Here is an 11,207-nt window from a genome sequence, read left to right on the forward strand (position 1 = left end):
TCTATCTATCTATCTATCTATCTATCTATCTATCTATCTATCTATCTCTGTCTATCTGGAAACAAGGTCTCACTGTGTTGCCCAGGCTGGTCTCCAACTCCTGGGGTCAAGCAATCCTTCCATATTAGGGTCCTGAGTAGCTGGGATTACATGCAGATGCACAAGCTCTATTTTGTCTGTACTTAATTGAGATTCTTTATGTTATAATCATGAAAATGTTTCTGAATACCTTATTTTTATTTCAGAATGAAATTCACCAGAATTAGTACTCCCAAAAAATCTAAGAAAAAATCTAACAAAAGATCTGAGAAATCTGAAGCAACTGATGGAGATTTTATTTCTCACCCTAAAAAGGTAATTAAAATAGTAGAGTCCTATAAGTGCCATTCTGTTTCCTTAAAAAACGAACAAAAAAACCTCACATTACTATTGGAAGTAATGAGCCATAATAAAATTCATGTATTTTATAAATTGGTTAACTACAACTCTATGATGTTTTTCACTATTATCCCATTCCTCTAGTTAATTAAGATACCTTATTGTGAGGTGAAAGCAATTGATAAAGGCAGAGTATAATCTATTTATAAAAAGCTTTCTTAGTAAGTTTACATCGTGATCATTTTCCCTAATACTGACGATCTTAGTTTGGGCTGCTGTAACAAATTACCATACACTGAGTGGCTTAACCAACAGAAATGTATTTCTCACAGTTACGGGGATTGAGAAATGCAGGATCAAGGCATCAGCTGATGCAGTGTCTGGTGAGGCTATCTTCTTATTTTTCACATGGTAGAGAACAGGTAGAGAGAGGGCTTCACCCTCGTGACCGAATCACCTCCTAAAGGCGCTACCTCTTAATACCATTACATAGTGGGTTGATTCCAACATACGAATTTTCAGAGGATATATTCAGTCTGTAACACTGCCTGTAGGTCATGATTGAATTTTTCCTTTATTTCTGTAGATTAGAGACTCAAAAGCAGAGTTTCTCAACCTTGCTATTATTGACATTTTGGCTGGATAACTCTTTGCTGTGGAGGGCTGTCCTGTGCATTGTAGGATGTTTAGCAGCACTCTGGCCTCTATCCATAAGATACCAGTAGCACCCAACTAACTCCTGTATAATGACAACCAAAAATGTGTCCAGACATTGCTAAATATTCCCTGGAGGGGAAAATAATCATTTCCACTTGAAAAACTACAGCTTTAAAGGGAGAGGTAAGATATACAAGAGTGGTTTAGTTGTTTCTGCAAAATAAGCTCCTCGTCCCCACCGTGGCAGAATTGGAGTACGTATAGGTATGTGTATTTCTTTTCTTTTCTTTTCTTTTTTTTTATTATTTAAGTTCTAGGGTACATGTGCATAACGTGCAGGTTTGTTACATATGTATACTTGTGCCATGTTGGTGTGCTGCACCCATCAACTCATCAGCACCCATCAACTCATCAGCACCCATCAACTCGTCATTTACATCAGGTAAAACTCAGAATGCAATCCCTCCCCCCCTCCCCCCTCCCCATAGGGGTATGTATATTTCAAAAAAAGCCACCAAGGTGACTCTGAATTAATCCTTGGGTGAAAACAACTGCTACATTGGTATCTCCTTTGCTTCTATTTAGTAGCTGTCATTTTTTGGCATCTTACCACATTCTAGGCAGTGTGCTTAGTACTCACATCATTTATCTCATAAAGTAAATATTATTTAACCCTTTTTTATAGATGAAGAAACTTGCTGTTAGTTCATAGGATGAGGAAACATGTGTTTTTATTTGTGATTCTGGGAAGTGTCTTTCCTAGAGTTACACAACTATAAGCAGTTGGAAAGACGGTCTTTAGTCCCAGCACTTTGGGAGGCCGAAGCAAGCGGATCACCAGGTCAGGAGATCGACACCATCCTGGCTAACACGGTGAAACCCCATCTCTACTGAAAATAAAAAAATTAGCCGGGCGTATTGGTGGGCGCCTGTAGTCCCAGCTACCCGGGAGGCTGAGGCAGGAGAATGGCATGAACCCAGGAGGCGGAGCTTGCAGTGAGCCGAGATTGCGCCACTGCACTCTGGCCTGGGTGACAAAGCGAGATTCTGTCTCAAAAAAAAAAAAAAAAGAAATATGGTCCTTAGTCTTTTGGAAAACATGCAAGATTCCAGCTGATTGTACCACAGCTAAAGGTTAAGTCTCTGTGGTGAACTTTGTCCCACATATTTTATTCTTAATTCTAGAGGACAGCTTCAACTTTAATTTTTTTTAGAGATATTATGCCTTGGTTTGCCTCACGTACTACTTAAAATTGGGATTTAATGGTAAATTTTCCAGCAAGAGAAGTCTCAAATGTATCCAAATTGGGACCTTTATCCAAACTTACTTAGATCAATTATTTTATCTCATTCTCTGTCAATGAACCTCTTACCACAGGGCCCTTGTTGTTCTCTGAAGCCTTATCCAGGCTTGTGTAGTGGCTCTAGGAGAAAATCTTAGCAATTTTCTGGGTGAGATTTTTCTTTTTTGTTTCTTTTTTCTTTTCATTTGTTATTTTTGTAGAGACAGGGTCTTGCTATTTGGCCCAGGCTGGTCTCAAACTCCTAGCCTCAAGCAATCCTCCAGCCTTGGCCTCCCACAGTGCTGGTATTACAGGCATGAGCCACTGTGCCTGGCCAGATTTTTCATGTTTCTATGAGAATAAGAGTAAACTGGTTCTCCTAACAGCTCCATATTCATAACAGCTTATTGTTTATCCTTTCAGATAATAGTTTAATAGTTAGATTTTTTCTCTCCAGACATTTTTCTCTGCTTAAATAGATACATCATCTGTTCTTTTTTTTTGGTTTTTGGGTGTTTTTTTTTGAGACAGAGTCTTACTCTGTTGCCTAGGCTGGAGTGCAGTGGCGTGATCTCGGCTCACTGCAAGCTCCGCCTCCCGGGTTCACGCCATTCTCTTGCCTCAGCCTCCCAAGTAGCTGGGACTACAGGTGCCGCCACCCCGCCCAGCTAATTTTTTGTATTTTTAGTAGAGATGGAGTTTCATCATGGTCTCGATCTCCTGACCTCGTAATCCACCCACTTCGGCCTCCCAAAGTGCTGGGATTACAGGTGTGAGCCACCACGCCTGGCCGATATATCGTCTTTTTTTAAAGGGATCACATAATGTAAACTGTTCTGCCTCTTTCTGTGTGTGTATGCTCAATTCCAACATAAAAACTTGTTGAACTCAATATGGAAAGCACATTCTCTGGAAGATAATATTTAAATGCACATGGTCACATTGTATACCAATGGCAGTGCTAGGCCCAAAGGTCAGACTTTATTCTTACCTAATGCTCTTTTTCCGTATCATAATACCTTTTCAACCTTGTTCCAAAGGATTCAGCCTGAAATACTCTTTGTACTCTAAACTACTATGTTGTATTTTTTGTTTGTTATTTTTTGAGATAGTCTTACTCTGTTGCCCAGGCTGGAGTGCAGTGCCATAATCATGGCTCACTGCAACCTCAACTCCCCAGGTGCAATCCAGTCTCTCACCTCAGACTCCCAAGTAGCTGGCACTACAGGCATCATGCCTGGCTAATTCTTAAATTTTTCATAGAGGCGGAGTCTTGCTATATTGCCCAGGCTTGTCCTGAACTCCTGGGCTTAAGTGATTTTCTCACCTGGGCCTCCCAAAGTGCTGGGATTACAGGCATGAGCCACTGCACCTGGCCTTATGTTGTATTTTTTATGTAATAGATCTTCTTGGTCTATCTGTCTCTGTTTCTCTATATATAGGTATGTGTGATGTATATACATAATGATAGACACAGTAATAAAGTATACTGTATAATTGCACTATACCTGTTTGTACTCTTTCTTTTTTTTTTTTTGAGATGAAGTGTCACTCTGTTCCCCAGACTAGAGTTCTGTGGCGCGATCTCTGTCCCGGGATCTCTGTCCCGGGATCTCTGTCCCGGGATCTCTGTCCCGGGTTCATGCCATTCTCTTGCCTCAGGCTCCTGAGTGGCTGGGACTACAGACACCCCGCCACCATGCTCAGCTAATTTTTTGTATTTTTTAGTAGAGACAGGGTTTAACCATGTCAGCCAGGATGGTCTCCATCTCCTGACCTCGTGATCCATCTGCCTTGGCCTCCCAAAGTGTTGGGATTATGGGCATGGGCCACCGAGCCCAGCCGTCTACCTTTTTTTTTTTATGAGACGGAGTTTCCCTCTTGTTGCCCAGGCTGGAGTGCTGTGGTACGATTTTGGCTCACTGCAACCTCCACTTCCCAGGTTCAAGCGATTTTCCTGCCTCAGCCTCCCAAGTCATTGGGATTACAGAGGCCCACCACCAAGCCCAGCTAATTTTTGTTATTTTTAGTAGAGATGGGGGTTTCACCATGTTGGCCCAGGGTGGTCTCAAACTCCTGACCTCAGGTGATCCACCCACCTTGGCCTCCCAAAGTGCTGGGATTAGAGGCGTGAGCCATTGTGCCTGGCCTCTTTCTTCTTTATCACATATAAGAAGCTTGAGGCTGGGTGTGGAGGCTCACGCCTGTAATCCCAGCACTTTGGGAGGCTGAGGCAGGCAGATCACCTGAGGTCAGGAGTTTGAGACCAGCCTGGCCAACATGGCGAAACCCCATCTCTACTAAAAATGCAAAAATTAGCTGGGTGTGGTGGCATGCACCTGTAGTCCCAGCTACTTGGGAGACTAAGGCAGGAGAATCGCTTGAACCCGGGAAGCGGAGGTTGCGCTGAGCTGAGATCGTGCCAGTGCACTCTAGCCTTGGCGGCAGAGCTAGACTCCATTAAAAAAAACAAAACAGGCCGGGCGCGGTGGCTCAAGCCTGTAATCCCAGCACTTTGGGAGGCCGAGACGGGCGGATCACGAGGTCAGGAGATCGAGACCATCCCAACATGGGCTAACATGGTGAAACCCCGTCTCCACTAAAAAATACAAAAAACTAGCCGGGCGAGGTGGCAGGCGCCTGTAGTCCCAGCTACTCGGGAGGCTGAGGCAGGAGAATGGTGTGAACCTGGGAGGCGGAGCTTGCAGTGAGCTGAGATCCGGCCACTGCACTCCAGCCTGGGCGACAGAGCGAGACTCCGTCTCAAAACAAAACAAAACAAAAACCCAAAAAAAAGCCTTGAGGCCAAGGTCTGTGTATTATAATACTATTTTCTTTATGGTCTGCAGCCTAGAACCATGCATATAATAGGCTGGGTAACTGTTCAGATTTGGAAAGTACTTTGCCTGAATTTGGTGACTAAAATTAAAAAATAGATTGCCAAGTCTATACTGCAGACATCCTCTTGGGTGTTTTACTCACATGTAAATATATTTACCTGGATAATTTCAAGTAAGAAATAAAGGTAAACTAATAATAACTAGACACATTTCAATTTAAGGTCCCTGGTAAGATTTGAATAACTATTTGTTGATTATTTAATGTGATTTGCGATTGTATTTTTTTCTATTATTAAATATATTATATTTTCCTGTGATGTAAATTAATATTTCAATTTTTTTGTCTAGGCAAGCAATGCTTCAAAAAACATATCGAAAGCAAAACAGTTGATTGAAAAAGCAAAAGCTTTACACATCAGTAGGTCAAAGGTGACTGAAGAAATAGTGATACCCTTAAGGCGCTCCTCTAGACATCAGACACTTCCTGAAAGGAAGAAATTGTCAGAAACGGAAGTAAGTATTATAAATATCTGTTGGTATAAATTCTCTCCTATTTTGCTGTTTGGAAAAGTTATAAAGTAGGTTTGTGTGATAGCTTGAAGTAGTAGAGACACTATCATTTTCAGTTTTACTTTAAAAGCCTTCTGCATTTTTTGTCTGCAGAATACAGTTTGAATCCTTCTTAAGTCACTCAAGATCTTTCATAGGCTGAACTACCTCTTCGCTTTGTTTTTTTTTGAGATGGAGTTTCGCTCTTGTTGCCCAGGCGAGAGTGCAATGGCTGGATCTCAGCTCACTGCAAGTTCTGCCTCCTGGGTTCAAGCGATTCTCCTGCCTCAGCCTCCCGAGTAGCTGAGATTACAGGTGTGTACCACCACGCCCACACGCCCAGCCAGTTTTGTATTTTTGGTAGAGACACGGTTTTACGATGATTGGCCAAGCTGGTTTCAAACTCCTGACCTCAGTTGATCCACCTGCCTTGGCCTACCAGAGTGCCAGCCCTCTTCCCTTTCTTCAAAACAACTCTTTGCTCTAGTCACACAGAATTGTTCATTTCTCCCTCACTGGTGCAGTTTTCACAGTATTCGTTCTATTGTTATCAGCTTGAAATATACATTCCAGGTACTCTCTTCTATGTGAGGAATTCCTAGTTAAACTTTGAGATCCTGCTAATTGCCAGTACCTCCTCTTTTTAAAAAAATAGTTTAATTGAGCTATAATTCATATACATGCATTTCACCATTTAAAGTGTACAATTCAGTGACTTTTGTATAGTGACAGAGTTGGGCATCCATTACCATAGTCAATTTTAGAACATTTTCGAATTTCCCCAAAAAGAGATTCTTTTCTTCTTGTCACCCCCCAATCCCCTCATTCCACCAGCCACAACTAACTACAAATCTGCTTCTGTCTCTGTAGATTTGCCTGTTCTGGACATTTCATATAAATGATATCATATAGCACGTGGTTTTTTGTGTCTGGCTTTTATTACTTAGGATGTGTTTTCAAGATTTATGTTGTAGCCTCAGTATCTCTTTTCTTTCTGTTGCCAAATATCCCATTCATCACCTGATGGACATTTGGGTTGTTTTCCCTTTTTGGCTATTCTGAACATTTTACCACCTTCTCTTCAAAGCTGTGCTTGTATTCGAGAGTCTTCTGGTTGAATATATAAAAAGAAAAAAAAAAAAAGTAAAATAAAATAATGGGCCGGGCACAGTGGCTCACGCCTGCAATCCCAGCACTTGAGTGGCCGAGGCAGGAGGATTACGAGGTCAGGAGTTTGAGACCAGCCTGACGAACATGGTGAAACCCCCGTCTCTACTAAAAATACAAACGTTAGCCGGGCGTGATGGCGTGAGCCTGTAATCCCAGCTACTCAGGAGGCTGAGTCAGGAGAATCACTTGAACCCGGGAGGCAGAGGTTGCAGTGAGCCTAGATTGTGCCACTGCACTCCAGCATAGGCAACAGAGCAAGACTCTCAAAGAAAAATTAAAAATTGGCTGGGCATGGTGGCTCACGCCTGTAATCCCAGCATTTTGGGAGGCTGAGGCGGGTGGATCACAAGGTCAGGAGTTCAAGACCAGCCTGGCCAATATACTGAAATCCCATCTCTACTAAAAATACAAAAATTAGCTGGGTGTATTGGCAGGCACTTGTACGCCTGTAGTCCCAGCTACTCTGGAGGCTGAGGCAGGAGAACCACTTGAACCTGGGAAGCGGAGGTTGCAGTGAGTGGAGACCACACCATTGCATTCTAGCCTGGGTGACAGAGTGAGACAGAGTGAGACAGAGTGAGTCTCAAAATAATAAATAAATAAAATAAATAAAATAAAATAATGAAAATAATGAATGTGCTTGCTGATGCCTTCAAGACAAATAGTTTCTTTCCTGATCTGTACTTTTGTATTTTTTTGTATGTTGATAGTGCACTCACCATGCTGTATTATAACTAGTTAAACTATCTGCCCATGGACTAGCTCTCCCTCTCTTCCCTGCATTCAGATGTAACATTTCATGCCAATTCTTGAGTTTTGTCTGTGTATTCCTAATTTCTTCTATGTTGCCTCACACATGGTAAGTGCCCGGTAAATCTATGCTGATGACAGGAAAATAATAGACTTCATTCTAATGTATTTCTAGGATGTACAGTTCCAACAGGGCTATAACCAGACTTTTTATAGCTTGGTCATATTAACTGTTTTATTTGGAATACAGTCTATTAGTTGCTTTTTAAAAAATTTCTGCATATGAATACCAGGTCATATGTTAGTTGCCTTTTTTTTTTTTTTTTTTTAAGGTGGAGTTTTGCTCTTTTTGCTCAGGCTAGAGTTAATGGCGCGATCTCGGCTCATTGCAACCTCTGCCTCCTGGGTTCAAGTGATTCTCCTGCTTCAGCCTCCCGAGTAGCTGGGATTACAGGCATGTGCTGTCATGCCCGGCTAATTTTCTATTTTTAGTAGAGACGAGGTTTCTCCATGTTTCTCAGGCTGGTCTTGAACTCCCGACCTCAGGTGATCTGCCCACCTCAGCCTCCCAAAGTGCTGGAATTGCAGGCATGTGCCACCATGCCCAACCTTAGTTGCTTTTTCAAAAAAGAAAGCCTTGTTGGGCCTGGCGGCTCACACCTGTAATCCCAGCACTTTGGGAGGCCAAGGTGGGAGGATTGCCAGAGTCCAGGAGTTCGAGATCAGCCTGGTCAACATAGGGAGACCCTGGCTTTACAAAATATACAAAAATTAGCCAGGCTAGTGGTGTGCGCCTGTAGTCCTGGCTTCTTGGGTGAATGAGGTGGGAGAATGGCTTGAGGTCGGGAGGTTGAGGCTGCAGTGAGCCATGATCATGTTATTGCACTCTACCCTGGGTGGCAGAGTGAGACCCTGTCTCAATTAAAAAAAAAACATGAGTCACACCTGTAATCCCAGTGCTTTGGGAGGCTGAGGCTGGCAGATCATGAGATGAGGAGATGGAGACCATCTTGGCTAACACGGTGAAACCCCATCTCTACTAAAAATAAAAAAAATTAGCGAGGCATGGTGGTGAGTGCCTGTCATCCCAGCTGCTCGGGAGGCTGAGGCAGGAGAATGGCGTGAACCCGGGAGGCAGAGCTTGCAGTGAGCTGAGATCTCGCCACTGCACTCCAGCCTGGGCAACAGAACGAGACTGTATCTCAAAAAGAAAACAAAAAACAAACATGAGGCCAGGCGCAGTGGCTCACTCCTGTAATCCCAGCACTTTGGGAGGCCAAGGTGGACGGATCACCTAAGGTGAGGAGTTTGAGTCCAGCCTGGCCAACATGGCGAAAACCCATCTCTACTAAAAATACAAAAATTAGCCGGGTGTGGTGGCGTGCACCTCTCATCCCAGCTACTCGGGAGGCTGAGGCAGGAGAATCGCTTGAACCTGGGAGGCAGAGGTTGCAGTGAGCCAAGATTGTGCCACTGCACTCCAGCCTGGGCAACAGAGACTCCAACTCAAAAGAAAAAGAATAAAAATAAAAAAGAAAGCCTATGGTCATAATAAACGCACCCTGATATCATATAAGCTTGTATGATGTAAGCATGGACTCCTGCTATTCTATCATGTGTTTTCTGTTTCAATCAGATAATATCTGATGGGAGGTGTATGGAGCTGCTAATTATGTTTTGTATGATTTCTATCACTGTGATTCTTTTGAAATTTCAATGATATTATATGATTTAATTACATTTTTTCTCCTATTTTGTCTTAGGATTCTGTTATAATAATAGATTCAAGTCCTACTGCTTTAAAGCATCCAGAGAAAAATCAGAAGAAACTTCAGTGTTTGAATGATGTGCTAGGAAAGAAACTTAACACATCCACTAAAAATGTACCTGGTAATCAGATTTAATAACATTTATGATGTTTATGATGTATATTAGAACGTTTTGGGGTTTTTGTTTTGTTTTTGTGTTTTGGGGTATTATTCTGAATGTGCTGATGATTGAAATTTAGTATCTTATATAAAATTTTACCTGTATTATATTTCTGTTTAGTAAGTAAAGTTATGATATAGTGAAGAGTTTTTCTTTTTTCCTTTTTTTTTTTTTTTTTTGGTGACAGAGTCTTGCTCTACTAAAAGGCAAAAAATTAGCCGGGTGTGGTGGTGTGTACTTGTAGTCCCAGCTACTCAGGAGGCTGAGGCACGAGAATTGCTTGAGCCCTGGAGGCGGAGGTTGCAGAGAGCCAAGATCGTGGCACCGCACTCCAGTTTGAGTTACAGAGTGAGACTCCTTCTCAAAAAAAAAAAAAAAAAAAGAAAGTAGCTAAAGGTGGAGATGGTAAACATTGATACTAACCTAAGTATTTGTTTTTCTAAGGAAAAATGAAAGTCGCTCCTTTATTTCTTGCCAGAAAAGCACAAAAAGCAGCTGATCCTGTCCCTGGTTTTGATGAAAACAGGTCAGTCCAATACAGATTTTTAAATGCCAAAATATTTTATGGAATGTATTTGTATTGATTCGTTTACTTTGATGAGAAAGCATGTGAATTATCATTTGAAGCTCTAGTAAGTCCAGTTTCAAAGTTGAAAATATTGACAATGCTGCCACTGCTATTTGAATGTCTTGTTTTTTTGCAAATGCTTTGGCCATCGCTAGGCAAAACAGAATAATAAGCAAACCAAAAATACAAAAAGCTGATAATAAATTTTATTCAGTAAATATTTAAATACCTACTAGTATGTACCAGGCACTGTTTTTGGTATCAGAGATATTATGGGGATAAGACAGGACATATTCCCTGTCCTCATGTGACTTAAGTGGAGATGGAAGATAGTCTATGATTAAACATTCATTGGGCCAACAAATGAAAAATTGCAGTTGTGCTAAGGAGAGGTATAATTCGTATTGAGGAGGTTTGGTCTGGTTAAAGAAGGCTTCACTGAGGAAATGACGTCTGAACTGAAATCTGAAGGATGAGCAGGAGTTCATCAGGAGGAGGAACTGTGTTTCAGCCAGAGAGAATTGTCCATGTAAAGCCCCTGTAGCTGGAAGGCGCTTGCTAAATAACCAAAAACTGATAGAATGCTAGTGTGACTGGAGCACAGAGAGCAAGGGTGAGAGGTGGGTGCTAGCCAACATAGGACCTTGGAGACCTTGCTAAGGGATTTTATCATTATGTTAAGAGCAAATAAGAAGCAGCCAAAGGGTTTTAAACTTAAATATGGACATAAACAGATTTGGATTTTGGAAGTTTAATCGGCCTGCTGGATAAAGAATAGAATGGAAGAGGGGTTAGAGTGCATGTAGGAGTCCAGGTATTGTGAGATGATGGAGATAAGGACTAGGTTGTTGGGGATGACATGCAAAAAGATTTTCGGAGATGAATTAAAAATCTCTTGATTAATGAGATTCATGGGGGTGAGGGTATGGGAGAGGAAGGTATATAGGATGACATGTAAGTTCTAGTTTATGTGCCTGGGTGGCATGATGGAAGATCAGGTCTAGGAGCAATGTGAGTTCAGATTATCTTTGTTTTCTGTTTCAGTTTTACTGAGGTATAATTATATATTGTTAAGAACACGCA

General features: G+C 41.8%; 1 protein-coding gene across 1 annotated transcript in view; it reads left to right on the top strand.

The window, feature by feature from the left end:
- ATAD5 (ATPase family, AAA domain containing 5) overlaps positions 1-11,207 on the top strand; it is a 65,484-nt gene that overhangs the window by 5,163 nt on the left and 49,114 nt on the right. Inside the window, exons 3-6 of the mRNA XM_011992838.1 lie at positions 246-354; positions 5,507-5,671; positions 9,391-9,517; positions 10,001-10,082. Coding sequence (XP_011848228.1) covers positions 246-354; positions 5,507-5,671; positions 9,391-9,517; positions 10,001-10,082 — 483 coding nt within the window. The remainder of the gene's footprint in view (positions 1-245; positions 355-5,506; positions 5,672-9,390; positions 9,518-10,000; positions 10,083-11,207) is intronic.

This window comes from Mandrillus leucophaeus, unplaced genomic scaffold, assembly GCF_000951045.1.
Source record: "Mandrillus leucophaeus isolate KB7577 unplaced genomic scaffold, Mleu.le_1.0 Scaffold419, whole genome shotgun sequence".
In the NCBI taxonomy this organism is placed as follows: Eukaryota; Metazoa; Chordata; class Mammalia; order Primates; family Cercopithecidae; genus Mandrillus; species Mandrillus leucophaeus.